The sequence below is a fragment of the Phocoena sinus genome, chromosome 18, assembly GCF_008692025.1.
Source record: "Phocoena sinus isolate mPhoSin1 chromosome 18, mPhoSin1.pri, whole genome shotgun sequence".
In the NCBI taxonomy this organism is placed as follows: Eukaryota; Metazoa; Chordata; class Mammalia; order Artiodactyla; family Phocoenidae; genus Phocoena; species Phocoena sinus.
Window position 1 is genome coordinate 77636751 of NC_045780.1, and position 17762 is coordinate 77654512.

General features: G+C 49.6%; 3 protein-coding genes across 8 annotated transcripts in view; 2 read left to right on the plus strand and 1 right to left on the minus strand.

The window, feature by feature from the left end:
* CARS2 (cysteinyl-tRNA synthetase 2, mitochondrial) overlaps positions 1–6356 on the minus strand; it is a 35819-nt gene extending 29463 nt beyond the window's left edge. For 4 of the 5 annotated variants that reach the window (XM_032611404.1, XM_032611405.1, XM_032611403.1 and 1 more), the window contains exons 1-3: positions 6110–6356; positions 5720–5770; positions 1988–2105 (exon numbers count right to left, since the gene is read on the minus strand). In XM_032611404.1, coding sequence (XP_032467295.1) covers positions 1988–2105; positions 5720–5770; positions 6110–6321 — 381 coding nt within the window. In that variant the 5' untranslated portion in view covers positions 6322–6356. The remainder of the gene's footprint in view (positions 1–1987; positions 2106–5719; positions 5771–6109) is intronic. The other variant, XM_032611406.1, reaches the window with a different exon arrangement.
* A 4475-nt stretch (positions 6357–10831) lies between these two features.
* Positions 10832–16221, plus strand: LOC116743138 (inhibitor of growth protein 1). Of its 2 annotated transcripts, none has more exons than XM_032611418.1 (2): positions 10832–11104; positions 15271–16221. In XM_032611418.1, exons 1-2 carry the CDS (start codon positions 10969–10971, stop codon positions 15969–15971), a joined length of 837 nt encoding a protein of 278 aa, XP_032467309.1. In that variant the 5' UTR covers positions 10832–10968; the 3' UTR covers positions 15972–16221. The 2 variants fall into 2 exon arrangements, with proteins under 2 accessions (XP_032467309.1, XP_032467310.1); XM_032611419.1 differs by lacking the exon at positions 10832–11104 and adding an exon at positions 12594–13789.
* ING1 (inhibitor of growth family member 1) lies at positions 11797–12743 on the plus strand. The gene is given in 2 exon segments (XM_032611420.1): positions 11797–12510; positions 12512–12743. Coding segments are annotated over 2 exon segments (528 nt in total). The 5' UTR covers positions 11797–12205; the 3' UTR covers positions 12735–12743.
* Positions 16222–17762: the final 1541 nt, after the last annotated feature.

A 17762-nucleotide genomic window follows, 5' to 3' on the forward strand; every position in this document is an offset into this window, starting at 1 on the left:
ATCAGATAAACTGCTCATCATTTGACCTAGTAATTCCACCTTGGGAAAAATATTTAAGCAAACAAAACAGAGGGGGAGAAAAAGAAATTCACTGCAGCACTATTTTTAACACCTAGAAACAATAAAAACAGTCAAGGATGGGGAGGTCCAGAGGAATCTCTGAGTAGCCCTCAACGGTGGAATGCTGTCTAGTTATTAAAAAGGCAAATCGGGGCTTCCCTGGTGGCGCAGTGGTTGGGAGTCCGCCTGCTGATGCAGGGGACGCGGGTTCGTGCCCCGGTCCGGGAAGATCCCACATGCCGTGGAGCGGCTGGGCCCGTGAGCCATGGCCGCTGAGCCTGCGCGTCTGGAGCCTGTGCTCCGCGACGGGAGAGGCCACAACAGTGAGAGGCCCGTGTACCACAAAAAAAAAAAAAAAGATAAAATAAAATAATAAAAAGGCAAATCGGTAGGAAATAGGAAGATGGGGTTTCTAGGAAATAAATCTGAGAGAAAATAACAGAATATGGGAGGAATGCAAGAGTCCAAAAATAAGGATGGTAGTAAGTACAATGTCTGTGTGACGGAAGGTTGTAAGACTATTTTAAAATGTTTAAGAATACTTAACGTGAAAAAACACTCAAAATGCAATACGTGGAAAAAGCAGGTTATGAATATAAAGTATAAACTCGTTTTCTAAAAAAACTATATAAATATATATTCATACATTTTTTAAATTACAGGATGTAAGGCACTCCATGTAGGTTTTCTGTAAATTAGATAATTTAACAGTTTTTTATAGATCGTTAGAGATAACTGTTATAGATATACATAATTGTTATAGAGAGTTGCTAATCATAAAAAGCAGAAGAGGTGAACCTTTGAAAGTAGACTTTTAAAAATATAACTATAGGGGGGTTTCCCTGGTGACACAGTGGTTAAGAATCCGCCTGCCAATGCAGGGGACACGGGTTCAAGCCCTGGTCCAGGAAGATCCCACATGCCGCGGAGCAACTAAGCCCGTGCGCCACAACTACTGAGCCCGCACGTCTAGAGCCCGTGCTCCGCAACAAGAGAAGCCACCGCGATGGGAAACCCACGCACCGCAACAACGAGTAGCCCCCCACTTGCCACAACTAAAGAAAGGCTGCGTGCAGCAACGAAGACCCAACACAGCCAAGAATAAATAAAATAATAAATAAATTTATTTTAAAAAATACATACATATATATATATATATATATATATATATATATATATATATATATACACACACATATATAAAACTATAGGGAATTCCCTGGCAGTCCCATGGTTAGGACTCCGTGCTCCCAATGCCGGGGGCCCAGGTTCGATCCCCGGTCAGGGAATTAGATCCCGCATGCATGCCGCAACTAAGAGTCTGCATGCCGCAACTGAGACCCAGTGCAGCCAAAATAAATAAATAAATAAATAATAAATAAAAATAGAACTACAGGGACTTCCCTGGCGGTCCAGTGGTTAGGACTCTGCGTTCTCACCGCCGAGGGCCCAGGCTCAATCCCTGGTCGGGGAACTAAGATCCCAGAAGCCACGTGGCATGGCCAAAAAACTAAATAAAATTTTTAAAAATAAAAAATATAACTATTTTATTTAATCCCTGGGTTAGAGTTTACCCCCAAGACTTCCTCTAAATGCTGAATGAGATATAAGAGAAGCACCCTGTTCACTTAACAAATGAGAAAATTAAACCTCCTATGAGCTAAATTTCCCTAGCCCCAAAATGGCCTTTTGACTTTCCTCTGTAAACAGGGAGTGAGGTATTTACCCTGGAGGCTGAGGGGGCAGGGAAGGGCCTGCATTCAGGCTGGGAAGCCTCCAAGGAACCAGAGGATTCGGGAAGATAACCTGTCAGAGTATCCTCGCAGGGCCACGTGTGGACAGTAAGGCCTGAAGAGTCTTGTGAAGTGTCAAATGGGGGTTAGAAGACTAACCAGTCAAAGTACTAATCAAGAGAATCCACACTCACCTCATTGGCTCTTTTGATTATTTTATCATCCACGTCTGTAATTCCCATCACCATGATGATGTTGCACCCAAAAACCCGGGTCAGGATCCTTCGAATTATATCAAATCTAACGTATGAGCTGAAAGAAAAAAATGTTAGGGCATCTTCAAAACTGAAAGTCGACACTGTGACCTTCAAAAGCGTGCCGTACTTTTAACGTGATGCCGCAGGCACGCTGACTGGGAGTGTGTGATATCAAGGACAGTTCCAAGGACAGCTGAGAAAAGGAAAAGCCTTTTACTGACTGGCCCATGTGGGTCTGCATGAGAAACTGACAAAGGTGCTGCCTCCATTTCAGGACACCACATTAGCATTTTTAACTTTACAGACGTTGAGTTTACATCTATTCAGCTGTATAAAAAATTCACTTGTGGTGCAAGCTCAGGAGGTGGTCGAGATACTGAGAGCTTTGACCATCCCTGTTCGTGTTCTAGAATAACTAATGTTTCGCCGTGACAAGGGATAGAAGCAAATAATGACAAATCAGGACAGGGACAATCCCATCAAAGCTGGATAAGATCATTCCTAAGAAACGTGCACACAACTGTGGAATACAGAAACACCAGCTTATGGACAGACTGCACAGGGGTAACTTAGACTTGTGAAAGCAAAAGGGTGTAACATCTGAGATCCATTTAAAATCTCAAGAAACTAGTTTCCCATAAAAACAACCTTAAAACTCAGGGTCAGCTAACCTCATGCTCATCTCTGTTACCCACACAGCCTAAATTTGAGCTCATAAAATCATTTTCCCGCGAAAATGAGCCTCATTATTGTATCCCTTGAACTCCCAACACCCACCCGCCCCCAAGAGAGCTGAGGCCAAATTCCAGGGACAAGCATCTCCGAAGCTCCTTCTCAAGGAGCTAAAAGGTTAAATATCCTTGGGAAGCCTCAGACTGCTTATTTATGAACTGGGCAAAAGTCCACTACGTCCTAGGGTTGCTGTACATCATCTTGGTGCCTGTGCAGCAGGAATTCCAACTAATTCTTACTATAGTTATCATCAGTGTACCCCTCTTTGTCGAGTCAGGAAAACCCTACAAGAAATGAGATTTAAGAGAAAAAGCTAACAGGAACCTAAAACAGTGAAAAAAAGAGTCAAATCACATGCGCAGCCCAGAGGACCTTGGGGGCTGCGGGTCCCTGACACCTGCATGGGGCTGCTCCCCGGGGCCTCCACAAGCACCGTGGGTACCCTGAAAGCCCAGGTGCAGGACCAGCTCCCCAGGCTGAGGCCGCACACCTAGCGGGGAACCTGGACTCGGCAGACACCCGCCTCCCCCTCAGCTCAGCACTTCCCAGCCAGGGTCCTGTCCCCATTTACACTCTGGGGATGAGAGCACCACCACCTGGTGTGGTCAGAGGATATCACTGGCTGGGGTTTGCGCAGCGTTTAGAATGGCACGTAGCAAGAGCTGTGTCTGTTAAGTATCTGTCTCTCTCTTTTTTTTTGCTGTACGCGGGCCTCTCACTGTCGTGGCTTCTCCCGTTGCGGTGCACAGGCTCCAGACACACAGGCTCAGCGGCCATGGCTCACAGGCCCAGTCGCTCCGCAGCAGGTGGGATCTTCCTGGACCGGGGCACGAACCCGTGTCCCCTGCATCGGCAGGCGGACTCTCAACCACTGCGCCACCAGAGAAGCCCAAGTGTCTGTCTCTTTAACACAAAGGCTGGCAGGGCGAGCCGGGAGGAGAGTGTGGAGACAGGAACCTGGAGAGTGAGTAGGGACAGACCGGCGGAAGGACGCGGTCCTGGGCTTTGGGATTTTAAACTTTACTTAAGAGCAGTGGACCGTGCCTGATGGTGCCTGACCATCCCTGACCATCCCTGCCCCCAAGATTACAACCTCTTGAGAAATCTCGTAGCACTTAGGGTTCTACCTCACAGGGACACCCCAAATTGAGGACTCTCCCTGATGACGTGCCGCTGAGATGCCCAGAGTGGTATCCTCAAGGGGGGCCTGGGCGAGGGAGTCGGACAGGAGGCTTCTGGGATGTTGATGACGTTCTGTTTCTCAATCTAAGAGCCATGAACATGGTCTTGGCCATACACTGAAGATCTGTACTCTTTTCTGTATTTGTAAGGACAGATACAAATTACAAATGAAAGGCCTGATTCTGCTAGTTGGAAATAAGGGAGAGGCTCTGCCCTACTCCCCTTTTCTTTCAGGATTTCTTCCTCAGCCCTCTTAAAATGTACCTAAGTGCTTCTAATGGCTAAACAAGCCTCTGTCAGTCTCATAACTCAGGAAAGTTTAAAGGACCTGGGAGCCTTCACTTTGAAATGAAGTTACCAAGAATGTTCACCACCCAATGGGAGGGGCCTAACCTGTGCCCGAATCCACACTACAGACCTGCCTGAACCAGAGAGCTGGGCCCACTCAGCTCACACAAGACTGCAAGTCCCTTCTGTCTCTGCAATCCTTTCAGCGAGCTGCCTGTGCGTCCCATTCTGGTTTAATTCTTATTCGATAGTAAAACTGTTTTTCTCTTTTGCCTTTGTGGAGAGGTTTTCCAGGGTGGGAGATACAATAACCTCTACTGTTTTCAGTATTTCCCCCAACATATTTAATACTTCAGTAAAGAGATCAAAATATGCTTTTTATAATTAACAGTTAAGTTAGCCCAAAGTGAAGGAAAAAATGACTCCTAGACTATTTACTTTGTAATAACACACACAAAATATTCAGATCTTGCTGGGTGATACATAAAGTTTTGGAAAACGTACTGAATAAAGGTGACTTTTCATCTAGATCTGAACAATAACAAGTTTAAAAGATGCACAAGAGAAAACATTAGGAAAAGCAGCAACTTCAACAAACGTAGAAGGCAGCCCATTACCAGGTGGAGACAAGGGGCACATGGAGGTCAGAGCCCCAGGGTCCACCCCTGCTCTCACACTTCCTAACGTGTGACCTCCCTCATGAACTAACGTGTTACCTATCCTCAAGAACTGGGGAGCCTGAACCACACTTTCCGCCTCAGGGACTGGGGTAAGCAGCACTTTACCCGAGTTATTTCATAAAACTCTGAAGATTCAAACAGATGGATACTATTATCCCCACCTCAAAGATGAAGAAACCAGGACTCAAAGTAATAAAGTGGGGGACTTCCCTGGTGGTCCAGTGGGTAAGACTCCGCACTCCCAATGCCGGGGGCCCGGCTTCGATCCCTGGTCGGGGAACTACATCCCACATGCATGCTGCAACTAAGAGTCCACATGCCGCAGCTAAAGACCCTGCATGCCATTACGAAGATCCCGCGTGCCACAACTAAGACCCGGCGCAGCCAAAATAAATAAATGAATGATAAATAAATATTTTTTAAAAAACAAAGTAATAAAGTGGCCTGTCCAAAGCCGGGAAGTAAATAAGCGATGGGGGCCAGAAATAACTCCTGACCAGCTGATTCAAGGGCCCTTGGAAAGGCTTCATCTCACTACCCAACAAGAAGCATCTGATTCCAAAACAGGTCCTTCTTCACTGCTCCTCACTGCCTCCCTGACCTTCCTCACCTGTGATATGGGACCAAGCGAAACTGTGACATGTATGCTTCCCACGATACCTGCAATACAGTAATTATTCAGCATTCTCAAGTTGCCACTTGAGGGATGGCAAAAACATGCAAAGGCTTCTTCTTTCCAAAATAAATGGTCCCTAAAAGTGTGAAAATTCAACCTCAGGACACTCACCAAGCATGACCCAGGTGTGCATGGTCGTAGACAGTTGGTCCACAGCTATACCTAGGGACAGAGTTAACATCCACCATGTGAAACATGTTTGCAAGAAAAGGCACCCCACTCTCATTTATGATCATCATATAATCATGCCTTTTTTGAAAAGTAACCACTTTGGGGGAATGCATAGCCGGGGCTGTATTACACTCGAATCGCTAAATGCACAGCCGAACCTGTGAATCACTATGACTTTAAACATGCTTTTATCACTTATTAAATGCTTCCACCTGAGCACCCAATCCCGCTTTCCATGCAGAGGCCCCGCCTCCGAATACGCTGGGTCCACAGCCCTTCCCGCCCTACCTCCCGCAGCACCCCACCCCACCCCCAATCCCCGGGGGCTACCATGAGGCGGTGTCCGCGCCGCTCACGATCAAGGGGTCTTTCCTCCTGGTGAGGCTGTTGTACACCGTGACGCCCGTGTCGTAGCCCGCAGGCTGCAGCCAGCCCTGCCCGCGTTCCCCCGACGCCGCCCGCCCCGGCCGCGGCCCCGGCCCCAAGCCCAGCGCGGCCCGGAAGAGCGAGGAGCCCACGGGGACCCCGCGCGTCCGCAGCATGGCCGCCCCCCTAGCCTCGCGCCGATACTCGCCAGCCTCACCCACTCCGGGAGGGGCCACAAGGCCCCGCCCACACGGAAGGGGCCCGGTCACGCCCCGCCTACCCCGGAAGAGGCGGTCGGAAAGAGGCCGCCCCGCCTCCCTCGGGCTGTCCGGAGCCCGCTGCGGCGCAGGGGGAGGGGCAGTGCCTCAGGGTGGGGGAGGGGAGCGGCAGGCAAGGGTGGTGTCACCGCTCCGGGCCGCGCGCGGGCCGAGGAGTTCCGCCCTTCTCAGCGCGGGACTGAGCAGAGCCGGTGCAACCCGGGCCTGGGGACGGGCCCACGCGCGGTCGGGCCCGGTTCACGGGGTGGGCACCAGCTGCCGGCTCCTCGCCTGCTGGCGAAGCACGTCTGCACCCCAGCGCACACACTCTGTCTCCGCATGAAAGAGCGACGCTAGGACACCACCCATTCATCAAGTACGCGTAGTAGGAAATGTCTGCCTGAGATTCATTTTAAGATTAAAAGTTATGTCATCTCGTCTCTTGAGAACAAAAACATTCTGAATTGCGGTTTCAACGGGACTTTTTAAAGGTGGATTCTCTTTAAGTTACTTTCAAATTATCTCGACAAATGTGTCCCTATTGATATCTTCCAAAACCGTGTCAAAAAAAGAACGAAAGGATGAAAGAATGAACGAGAGAGAAAGGAAGGAAGAAAGAAAAAGAAAGAAGGAAAGAAAAAGAGAAAAAGAAAGGAAAGGAAAAAAGAAAAAAAAGTCCCCTTTGCTTTTGCAGTCCTCAAAACAGCACATAAGTTCCCCAGTTCTTTCTTGGGCTTGTTTTGGTCGTTCTATAGAAAGGCAAGTGCTTAACTAGAGACAAACAATTATCTTCCTAGAGCACTTAAACTTTTCCCCAAGATCCCTGGAGTCCAGCTCTGCAGCTAAACGGTAGTCTAACGTGAATTGTGTTCTAAGGCGGGCATGACGCTAAAATGTTGGAATCTGTCGTTCAGAATTAGGAGACCTCCACATCAGTGCTAAGCACACACTCCCCAAATACAGTTCTGCTGGTGCATTACCCAATCCCTGAGTACTTTAGATTGCAAGTTCTTTTGAACACTCTCACTGTACCCACCAACAAATTCAGAAAAGGATTGCAGAATCAATCTCTGATGAAATCCACCTGTTGTGCAGGTGGGAGAACATCTGAGCAGTAAAACATCTGATAGAGAAAGCTCTGACCCAGATATTAGATATGCCAGTAAAATAAGAAAATGAACAAAAGGCTTGACTGCAATCTGTGAGAATATGCGGAATTGAAGGAAAAAGCTAGAAGTTTTGAAAACAGATTTAGTAAGACAACACCAAACCCCGCACATGAATCTGGATAGCTGGCGTGTTTTAATTGGCCATAGGACATCATGATTTTTAAACTAACAGTGGTATCTTGTCCTCTGGAAATCGGTCCCGTAAGGTGCTCAGCCCTTGGCAGGCAGCAATGCTACCTTAAGTCTTCTGGGAATCTTCAAACAGTGATAAACATACCCATTATTTAATGATGCTTAAAAGCATGACTCCTCTTGCAGGTTCAATATTAAAGTGACTGGAAAGATATATTAGCACATACACCAAAAGAGTGCGTGAGCGTTGAGGTGACCCCTCCCAGTCTAGGTCAGAGCAAAGTATATTAAAATTAATGATTCCAAAATATCACGAATGCCATTTCTTAGTCCTTCATGACAACAGCAAAAAAAAATGTAGTTCTCAGCATTACATTTTCTTTCAAAGCAAAATTTGTAAATCGAAAGTAGAGTAGATAAGATAAGCACATATTGTTTAGGGCAATTCAAGTTTGAGATGAATGTGTTCGGATTTATATTTTAAGCACCTCAAAACATAAAGAATTGTATGTTCATCTCTTTTACTCCCATAGGTTTCAGCATCTCCAGTTAAACTAGAAATATAACCTTAGAAAAGAGAATTTAATGACTATTTTTGAAACACACTCCAAAGAACAAAATTGAAACAACCAAAATTCTTCAATCTATCCTCAAAATTAAACACTTTTCTTTAGTGGCATATCTAAAATGCGTGGTCACAGTCATGCCTTAGCTATTGGTCTTCTAACCTTATCCAGAAAACGGTAAAGTCATTGGCATACACTTTAAGAACTTTGTAAAGCTAATCAAATGTTTTCGGACTTTTTAGCCCAAGGGATAAATTAAATGTCTTATAGACATTTTTCACCACTGCATCCCTACTGCATAGAACAGCAGCTAGCACATGCTAGGTGCTTATTAAATATTTCTTGTTGAATGAATAAGTTTTTTTGTTTAACGTGTCTGTGAAGTCTATGAAAACATGAAGAATCATTATTGGGATGACATCGTGATTAAAAAACAAACAAGAAAACTCCGGCTTGCTTATCACTGGAAGGGGTAAATTGTTTCTCACCTTTATTCTTAAATCAAGATAAACACAACTCATTTTAGAGCCGACGAAGGCAAGGATTAAAAGAACCTTTCTTGCAACTGTACTTTAAAATTATATGTTTTTTTCTTATTCAACGTTTACTCTCTATCCCATATAATGTCTCCGTTTCCACATAACGTCATAGTATTAACGTCTTTTGTGCAGGCTAGTGGCCAGTAAATGAAACTTAACTCATCATTTGCTTTAAACTGGGTCAAAACTGGAAATCACCGCATAAACGATTCAATGTGAACAACTCATTTCGAAAGACAAACAGCTCCATTTAGTCTCGTCTGCGCCCCGCAGATCGCTGGAATGAGCACCGCTGCAGATAATTACCTAGTTTATAAACACTGGATTGGTCTGCAATGCTACTGGGTTACAAAGAGTAACTTAAAACTTCCTGGCGGTCGTGGTTGTCACAACACTGCTTCTCCGGAGACTCGGAGCTCCAACCAGAACGTGCCGAACCTCAGAGCATCGCTCCCCGACCAAATGGAGCGTCCGCGGGGCAGCAGGGCACCCGGGAGCGAGGCCGAAACGCCCCATCCACGAGCCGAAGGGCGCGGCGCCGCCCAGGCGCGGAGCTGGTAGGGACGTCCGGAGGCTGCGGCCGAGCTACCTGACAGGGTTAGAGACCGCGACAGGACACCCGCCCCTCGGAAGAGGAGACGGCCAAACAGCTGAGCACAGCCGAAACGGCCGAGCGCGCCAAGCCGGGAACACCAGCCGTGTCGCAGGCCTGGGCCCAGAGGACAAAAGCCGAAGCCGTGGCCACGCCCGTGGGCGGGGCCTCTGCCGGAAGGGGCGGGTCTGAGCGCGGGCCCGTCGTCTAGGCAACGGGGCTCTTCCGAAAGTCCTAATCGAGGAGTTTAGGGCGGGGAGAGGAGCCGTGGGGGGAGGGGAGGGGCCGAGCCAGCACAGGGCGAGACCCCCCAGCACCCCGGCAAGTGGAAGCCTGCCCCGCCCCGCTTTGGGTGGTCTTTCGAAATGGGGGCGCGGACTTAACGGATTCCAGGACACAGGCGGGAAGGAGTCGGGGTGGCGCGCCCTCTGCGGGGGCCCGGCGTGGGGAACGGCTCCTCTCTCGAGCCCCTTTGTCTCCAAGCCGCTCAACAGTGGGCTCCGGCCGGCAACACAAAGGGAGGGCGGTGAGGACCGCGCAAGCGCGGGAGCCGCCGAGGCTGCTGGGAGTGGTGGTCCGACTGCCGAATGGTAGGTCTCCCGCGCGGGCAGGCTGCTGCCTGGGCCGCACCATTGCGCATGCGCCATCGCTTCCGGCCTGCTCGGCCAGCCCTATCCCTCCGCCCCCTGGAGGACGCGGGTTTCTAGTAGTAAGAGCACGGGAGGAGGTATCCGTGCTCGCCCCGCCTTCTCTTCGTCCTGATTGGACTACTGAGGTGAGAGCGGCAACTCGACTGGCTGTCGAGGTTGCCAGTCTGTTCCGAGCCGTACTTATTTCCCGCTGCAAGGCGGGCTACGGAGAGTGAGGGGTTGAGCGTGGGGAGGGAGATAGCAACCTGGGCTTGCGATGGTGCCACTGCCGGGTCGGTTCCGGCCAGGTCTTGGGCGGGGCTACCTGCTGCCCCGCGTCCCCCTGTGGGCGTGCAGTGCCGCCCGACGCGCTCCGCCTGCAAGTGCGAAACTCCTAGTAAAGTTTGCGCCTCGCCCGCTGCCCCTTGCCCCCGCGACCCCCGCCCGGGCAAAAGTGACAGACAAACCCACACCCCCGGGCGGCGGGGCTGGTGAGGGGCATGAATGCGGTGGGGGCGGGGCCCACGGGAGCGGGGGGGCGGAGGGGCCGGGGCGCATGCGCGGTGCTGGGGGCCGAATGTTTCCCAAGTGTTTGAAACTGGTATTTGGGTTTTCCACGTTGGACAAGTGCGGCGCGGCGGGCGGCGCGCGCCCCTTCCCGCGCTCGCTCGGCCCCGGCCCCGGCCCCTGCGCCGGGGTGCGCGCCCGCACGCCCGCCTGCGCCCGCCCCGCGCCTGAGGCCGCCGAGCGCCGGTCCGGCCCGCCAGGCGCCGGTCCCCGGGCCCAGGCAGCGCGGCTCGCAGATGTAGCGGCGCGGGGCCGGCCGGAGGGGGGGCGACGGCGGGCGGGAGCCTTGCATTTTGCAGCGCTGGGCTCCGAGGGGGCGGGGGCCGGAGGAAGCGGAAAGCCGCGCGGAGTCGCCGGGGACCTCGGTGAACCATGTTGAGCCCTGCCAACGGGGAGCAGATCCACCTGGTGAACTATGTGGAGGACTACCTGGACTCCATCGAGTCTCTGCCTTTCGATCTGCAGAGAAACGTCTCTCTGATGCGGGAGATCGACGCGAAATACCAAGGTACGGCGGGATGGATGGGCGGGGGCGGCTGCTCCATCCCCACCGGTCGCGGCGCGCCGCGGGGCTGCGGGCCGTCCTGCTCCCCTCCTGGAGAGCCGGGAGCCCGCGGCGGGGCCCTTGCCGGCAGAAACAAAAGGTGTGGAGCGTCTTTGATTTGCCAAGGTCCTTGTGCGCGAAGCCCGGACACGGAGGAGGAAGGAGGAACGAGAGGTCTCAACGCCAGGCTGCGCGAGCAAAGCGCTCTTTGTAGTGAAGTGACGAGGCGGGGTGCTGCGGGGGAGGGGGCGCAGGGGGCGCAGGCTACAGCGCCGAGGGAGGGATGTGCCGCGGTCGCTAGGCTGAGGGGCGCAGGGACGGGGCTGCGCGCAGGGCTGCTGGGAGGGCGCTGCGGACGAGGGGTCCCCCGGCCCTGCTCGCTATCCCCGGAACCACCTTCACCCAGTCCCGAATCTGAGTGTTACATAAAGTCCAGGGTCCGTACCTCGCGTGGTGTAGCCCCAGTCGCCCCCGCCCAGCCCCCGGTCCTGGACACCGAGTGAGGGCCGACTTGAGAGGGGCGACGCGGCCGGGTGTAGTTCGCGGAGGGCCAGGGCTTTATTCCGTGTGTGCAGTGGGGAAGGGGAGGGCAGGGAAGGGAGGATGGGGCGAAGAAGTCGCCCATCTGTGCTGCGCTCGGGGGGCGCAGGCAAGTATTGTCGGCTTGGAGAGGAACATGGCAGGGGAGAGGACCTGTGGGTCGTTCTCTGCAGCCCCGGCTGCCCAGACTGCCGGAGAGAGACGGAGGGTTCGGGTCCGCTGGGAATTGCTGGCTGTTGCGGAAACTTTCCTGCCTGGTCAGGCACGGCATTGGGGTCTGTATTTGGAACGTGGATAGTCACTCGGAGTTTACCCATGTTTACAGGACTGCGCAGCAGGCAAACGGAAGAGTGGGGGGAGGTGGGAAGCCAGAAAGCGCCCCACAGCGCCCCGAAAACCCCTGAGGGGAAGGCGCCCCTGCGCGCTCTACCAAAGGCTCGGCTTCGCAGCGACTTTTATAGGAGCCTTATTAGCATATTGCGAATGTTCCGCCTCGGCCTCCTGTAATTGGCCGTGGCATCTCCCATGGAATGTCCTTATCAGTCCGCTGCTGAACCATTGGTTGCTGGGCCGGATGAGGGCGGGCCTTGCGCAGTGACTGGCACGGGTCTCTGTTTCCGCTGCTTGCTTTTTTCTCTTTGGTAGAGGGGCGGGGAGGAGGGAGGAGGTCGAGTTGATTTGAATGTCTTCGGGTCTCTCGGCCTCCGCCGTCGCATTGGCCATTGGTGTAGCTAGGGCGGGCTGTGTTCTCTGGTCCTGCGTTGTGATTGGTGCCTCGCCTGGCCTCCGCCCTCCGGCCCGGCGATCCCCATAGGCAGTGGTTCCAGGGGCGGGGCGCACCGCCGGCTGGTCACCTCCCCATTGGCGGGGATCGGCTTGGCCCCGCCCCCACGGACGTGATGCTGGTCACTTCAGTCGCGGAGCAATGGCGGCGCCCGGGGGACAGGGCGAGGCTGGCAATCCTTGCTGCCGGGGCTGCCGAGGGCGCAGTTGGGCCTCCCGCCCGGGCCCCGAGGACCCGCGGGTGCGGCTGCGTGTAGCGGGGGCAGCGTGAGTGACCCGGGCCTGGTGGGTCGGTGACTCGGGACAGGGAGAGCCGGGCGGCCCCCGAGGGGGTCCCGTGTGCGCTGAGCTCGGAGGCGGCTCGGGTGGTGGAATGACTAAAGCGGAGAGTTAACGGGGTTCCCAGTCTTTGAGGAATTCGTCGTCACCGGCACTGTTCCTTAGCATTTCTAGGAAATCGCAAGGAGACGAAGAAGTTCATACTGAAAATTCTCGAGCGTCCACGTCAGTATACCGTTGAGGTTGCTTTCTTACAGCTTTCCTTACTGTCTGACACCCTGTTTTACCGATTCAGAGCCGGAGTGTCTTCCGTCGAGTTAATACACGCTCAGTGCGTACTTGGCTCCTTCGGAGAAAATCGGTCCCACCCGCACGCTACCCGGCTCACGTGGAAGCCAGTGCCCTGTGTGAGCTGCAGAGCCTTAACATCCGTCATGGTAATAGTCGTAACTCATTTGGTTGGGATTTAGTACTGAGTGTTGAGATACGCAGCACAGTCTAACCTAAAAATTAAGGCTTTATTTTTAAAAGAACTCCTAGGTTGCAAGTCAAACTTTGGTTAACAGTATTTGCATAGTAAACATCAACCGAACATTAATTCATAAGGATGGGTCGTAATTAGTTTACCAATGATATTTGAGGTTATTTTGAATTTAAAATATTTTCAGCTACTTTTAAAGTATTATTTTTTAAATGCCCACGCACCAAGGAAGAAGGCTTCATAAAGAACTTCAGCGCAATCCCTGTGTAAAACAAAGAAAACATTTCTAATAATTGGACAGATCAGTTTAAATTTGGCTGCAGTCTCACTTAATCCTTAGATTCTTTCCACGGTACCATTGCTTTCCTATAGTGACGGTATGGAGCATTTTTAGAAAAAAGGGTCAGCAGCGGTTGGAGCTGATGAAGCTGAAGAAGCCAGGTGTGCTAACAGGATGCCGCCCTAGTTAGCACAGGGGTTCCTGTTTACAGATGTTTGTACTTCAGTGGCTTTGTCGATAAGAATGCTTCGCTTGGGGCATCGAAGAGATGTATGCTGTTGTGTAGGTAAAAGAATTATTTCTCGGTAATTTTGTAATGGGGTGTTTGTTTCTTCCCCACAGCGGGGCTTCACGTGGCCGTAAGCTTGCTTGTGATGTAAAAGAAGCTGTATGCTATGAAATTTTAAATTAGCAATATGATGGAATTGTTCTCTTTTCTATGAAATGGTAATTGTCTTTAGAAACTTGGTTACTAATTAAACCAAGTGATACAGTTTTGTAATGTGTAATCCACTTAAAAAATAAATGGCAGAAACTCATATTTTAGCACCTGTGAAACAGAACTTGGATAAGTTGAGTAGAGCTGTTTATTTTCAGGAATAATTACTCCAAGAGCCCGTGAGACTATGGCATTCCTCCTTTCTGGTGGCAGACAGTCTGCATTGTTCCTCTAAGAAATGTCTTCAGCGCTATCTTCAGTTGAAGAATGTATCCTGGAAAATAATATGTGCTTAAGTAGTGTTCGTCTAAGTTCATATGTTTGCTCTAGTGTGAGGTTTATGCCCTGTAACTAATTGGATATAAGATCTGGAAGGGGTTATGTCACATTTTATACTCGTCCCACCCATATCCTCCCACAGCTTCTGAGTTGGGAGAGTTGAATTGCCTTATTTTAAGAGACTACAAAAGGTTTTCAGGAGAAAAATCTGATACTATTTAATTTAATGGTTACTGTTTAGGGAAAATAACTCTGGGAATTTCTATCTGTGTATTTAAGTAGATTCTTGGGAAGAATATTTACTTTCCTTATTTCAATCAGATTATCTAAAATCTGTTGTCTTTTATAGATATAGATGTCATTGTTTTAAGTAGTAAATGGAAACGTAAAATCTGCAACATTTGTTTTAAAGCAAGGCTGGGTCGCCTGGCTTATTGTGACAAACCATTCTTGTTTTCAGTAATACACGGTAATACAGAGATATTCCTGTATGTGCTGGGATGGAATGATGTGACCAATAAACTGAGGCCCTGGGTCACTATGTAGTATTTATGTACGTTCTCTAATTTAATCCGGTATTCTAGATGTCGGTGCATTAAATAGCTAAAATAACAGCCTTTTAATTATTACAAAAATATTTGAATAAAAACAATGGAAATTTAGGACATAATCATTAATTTTATAGAAAATAAAGGTTTGGACCTCAGCACTTCACCTAAACTTGAACTGTCCCCATAGCTGCCTGTCCAAGGAGTTTTCATTACCCAGTCTCTGAATGCACACAGAGTCCCTTGGGGAGCTTTGAGGGGCACTTTGATAAATAGGAACTGTGTTGACGTTTGTATTTAGTTCTAGAGATTTTCTTCACCGGGGGAAAAAAAAAAAAAAAAAAACCTGCCAGAGAGGCCTACAGGTTACAAGTTTTCGTGCTAGGAAGCCTTGCATTGGTCCTTTTTGTCCCTTAACAGTTCCTTTTTTGGTAGATTAGAGAACCGAAAGCCTTGGTAGGGTTTACCGTGAGGGTGTAACGCTAATTTTTTCCTTTGCAGAAATCCTGAAGGAACTGGATGAGTATTACGAGAAGTTCAAGCGGGAGACGGACGGCACCCAGCGGAGGAGAGCACTGCACTGCATTCAGAGGGCCCTGATTCGGAGCCAGGAGCTGGGCGACGAGAAGATCCAGATCGTGAGTCAGATGGTGGAGCTGGTGGAGAACCGGGCCAGGCAGGTGGACAGTCACGTGGAACTCTTTGAGGCACATCAAGAGGTCAGTGACACCACTGGCCACAGCAAAGCTGGCCAGGATAAGTCAAAAACTGAGACAGTCGCGCAGGCAGAAAAGCCTAACAGCAAGCGGTCCCGGCGACAGCGCAACAACGAGAATCGGGAAAACGCAGCTAATAATCACGACCATGATGACGTCACCTCCGGAACACCTAAGGAGAAGAAGGCGAAGGCCTCCAAGAAGAAGAAACGCTCCAAGGCCAAAGCCGAGAGAGAAGCATCCCCTGCAGACCTTCCCATTGACCCGAACGAGCCCACGTACTGTCTGTGCAATCAGGTCTCCTATGGAGAGATGATCGGCTGTGACAATGACGAGTGCCCCATCGAGTGGTTCCACTTCTCCTGCGTGGGGCTGAACCATAAACCCAAGGGCAAGTGGTACTGCCCCAAATGTCGAGGGGAGAACGAGAAGACCATGGACAAGGCCCTGGAGAAGTCCAAAAAGGAGCGGGCCTACAACAGGTAGTGGCGGGCCTGGCTGGACCGAGGCGAGCAGGGCGAGCCGTGTATTTATTGCATCGCCATCTGGACGGGCGCAGGGACTGCACGTGTAGCCTTCTGAAGACTGTTGGAAGAGGGGCTGTTCCTCTCGTGGGATGACCGGGGTTCTCTTTGCTTTTCCGTTGGTGCACATGTGTAACGAGAGAGTGGTCTGTGGATCAGCATTTTAGAAACTGCAAATATAGGTTTGAATTAAACACTCGAGTGGGTCTCTGGTTTCTGTTGTTTTTGTTGGCAGTCGGGGATGACTTGGAAGCAACCGAACACATTAAATGTGCAAAGAAGAGATTTCATTTAGCTACTATTTTATTTTTTAAAAAATGTTATTACTTCACAAACAGATTTTTAAAAAGTTAGCCAAGTTGCTGAAAATATAGCCCGTAGCAAATTTGTTTTGTGCTCTAATAGTGTATATCCATGTAACAGTTCAATAGAAAGGTTTAAAGTTTGAAAATCATTTTTTTAAAAAGCTAAATGGTTACATTTTACCTGACAAACGTTTTATATACTGGCCCGTTCCCCAGATGGCCATTTTTAATGGTTGGGTACATTTTTTTATTAAACCAAACAGGAGTGGTCCAGTCCTGGAGCTTCAGATCACGCTTTTGCTATCAACAAATACTAGTGTAGCTGTCTTTAACTTACATAAGGTGTGCAGCTGTGCATTTTCAAGTGAACTTGCACTCGCTGTATTGTAGTCAGAAGTGCGGCCAGATGCCATGGTGTGGATGAGAGCCGTACAGACTTGACATCAAGAAATAAATGCAACTTGGCCAGTTTGTTCGTCTACCAGTATATTTAATCTTGACATAAGTAAGTGTTAAATTTTTGTCTTAAACGTGTCACCAGCAGCTTAGACAAAGCCTTAAGCGAATTTTGTTTTATTGTTCTCACTTAATAATGAAGTAGAAGTTATCTAATTGCCAGCAAAACATAAGTGTTAAAACAGAGCGTATGTTTAGAGCGGGGGTGGGGGAGTGACTGCCCACAGACCAGATACAGCCCACCACCTGCTTTTGTATGGTGTGTGAGCCAGGAATGATCTTAACATTGTTAAATGGTTAAAAAAAAAAAAACATGAGAATCCAATTTCGTGACATATGAAAATTATATGAAATTCAAGTTTTAGTGTCAGTAAATAAAGTTTATTGACACAGCCAGGCTCATTCACTAGCGCATTGTGTGTGGCCGCTTTGGTACAGCGTCAGAGTTGAGTGGTTGGGACACAGCCCATACAGCCCACAAAGCTGAAATTACCTACTTTCTGGCCCAGTCAGAGAACTGTGCTGACCTCTGATTGAGACTGACTTCTTGCGTGGTAATCGGTGCCCTCCACTGCCCACATATTGAAAGGGTCAATGGAATTTTTCTTTCTAAGCGATATATGGTTCACTTTAACCCTGTGTTGGAGAGAACAGTTTCTCTCCGTAGTCTGCTGAGTCCCTGAAGCTACCACAAGGAAGAATCGAGGAACCACTGTAGCATCTGAGCACGCGTATGGGATGTGTTTATTACACGTAAACCCATAAGTTGTTTTCTGATTGTTGACTTCTTTTGGTAAGCAATTAATGAGAACTTTTTTTGTGCCAGACATAACTCCCTAACTTGTACATTGAATTTCCAGTACAGAGGGCTGTTTGGTAGAGAAATGCACATTGTAGTTGATCACACATTAAAATGTGAACTGTTTGCATATCAATACCTACAAATGGGCATTTGCTTTCCAGCAAAACTCCCAAACGTTTAAGAATCTTAA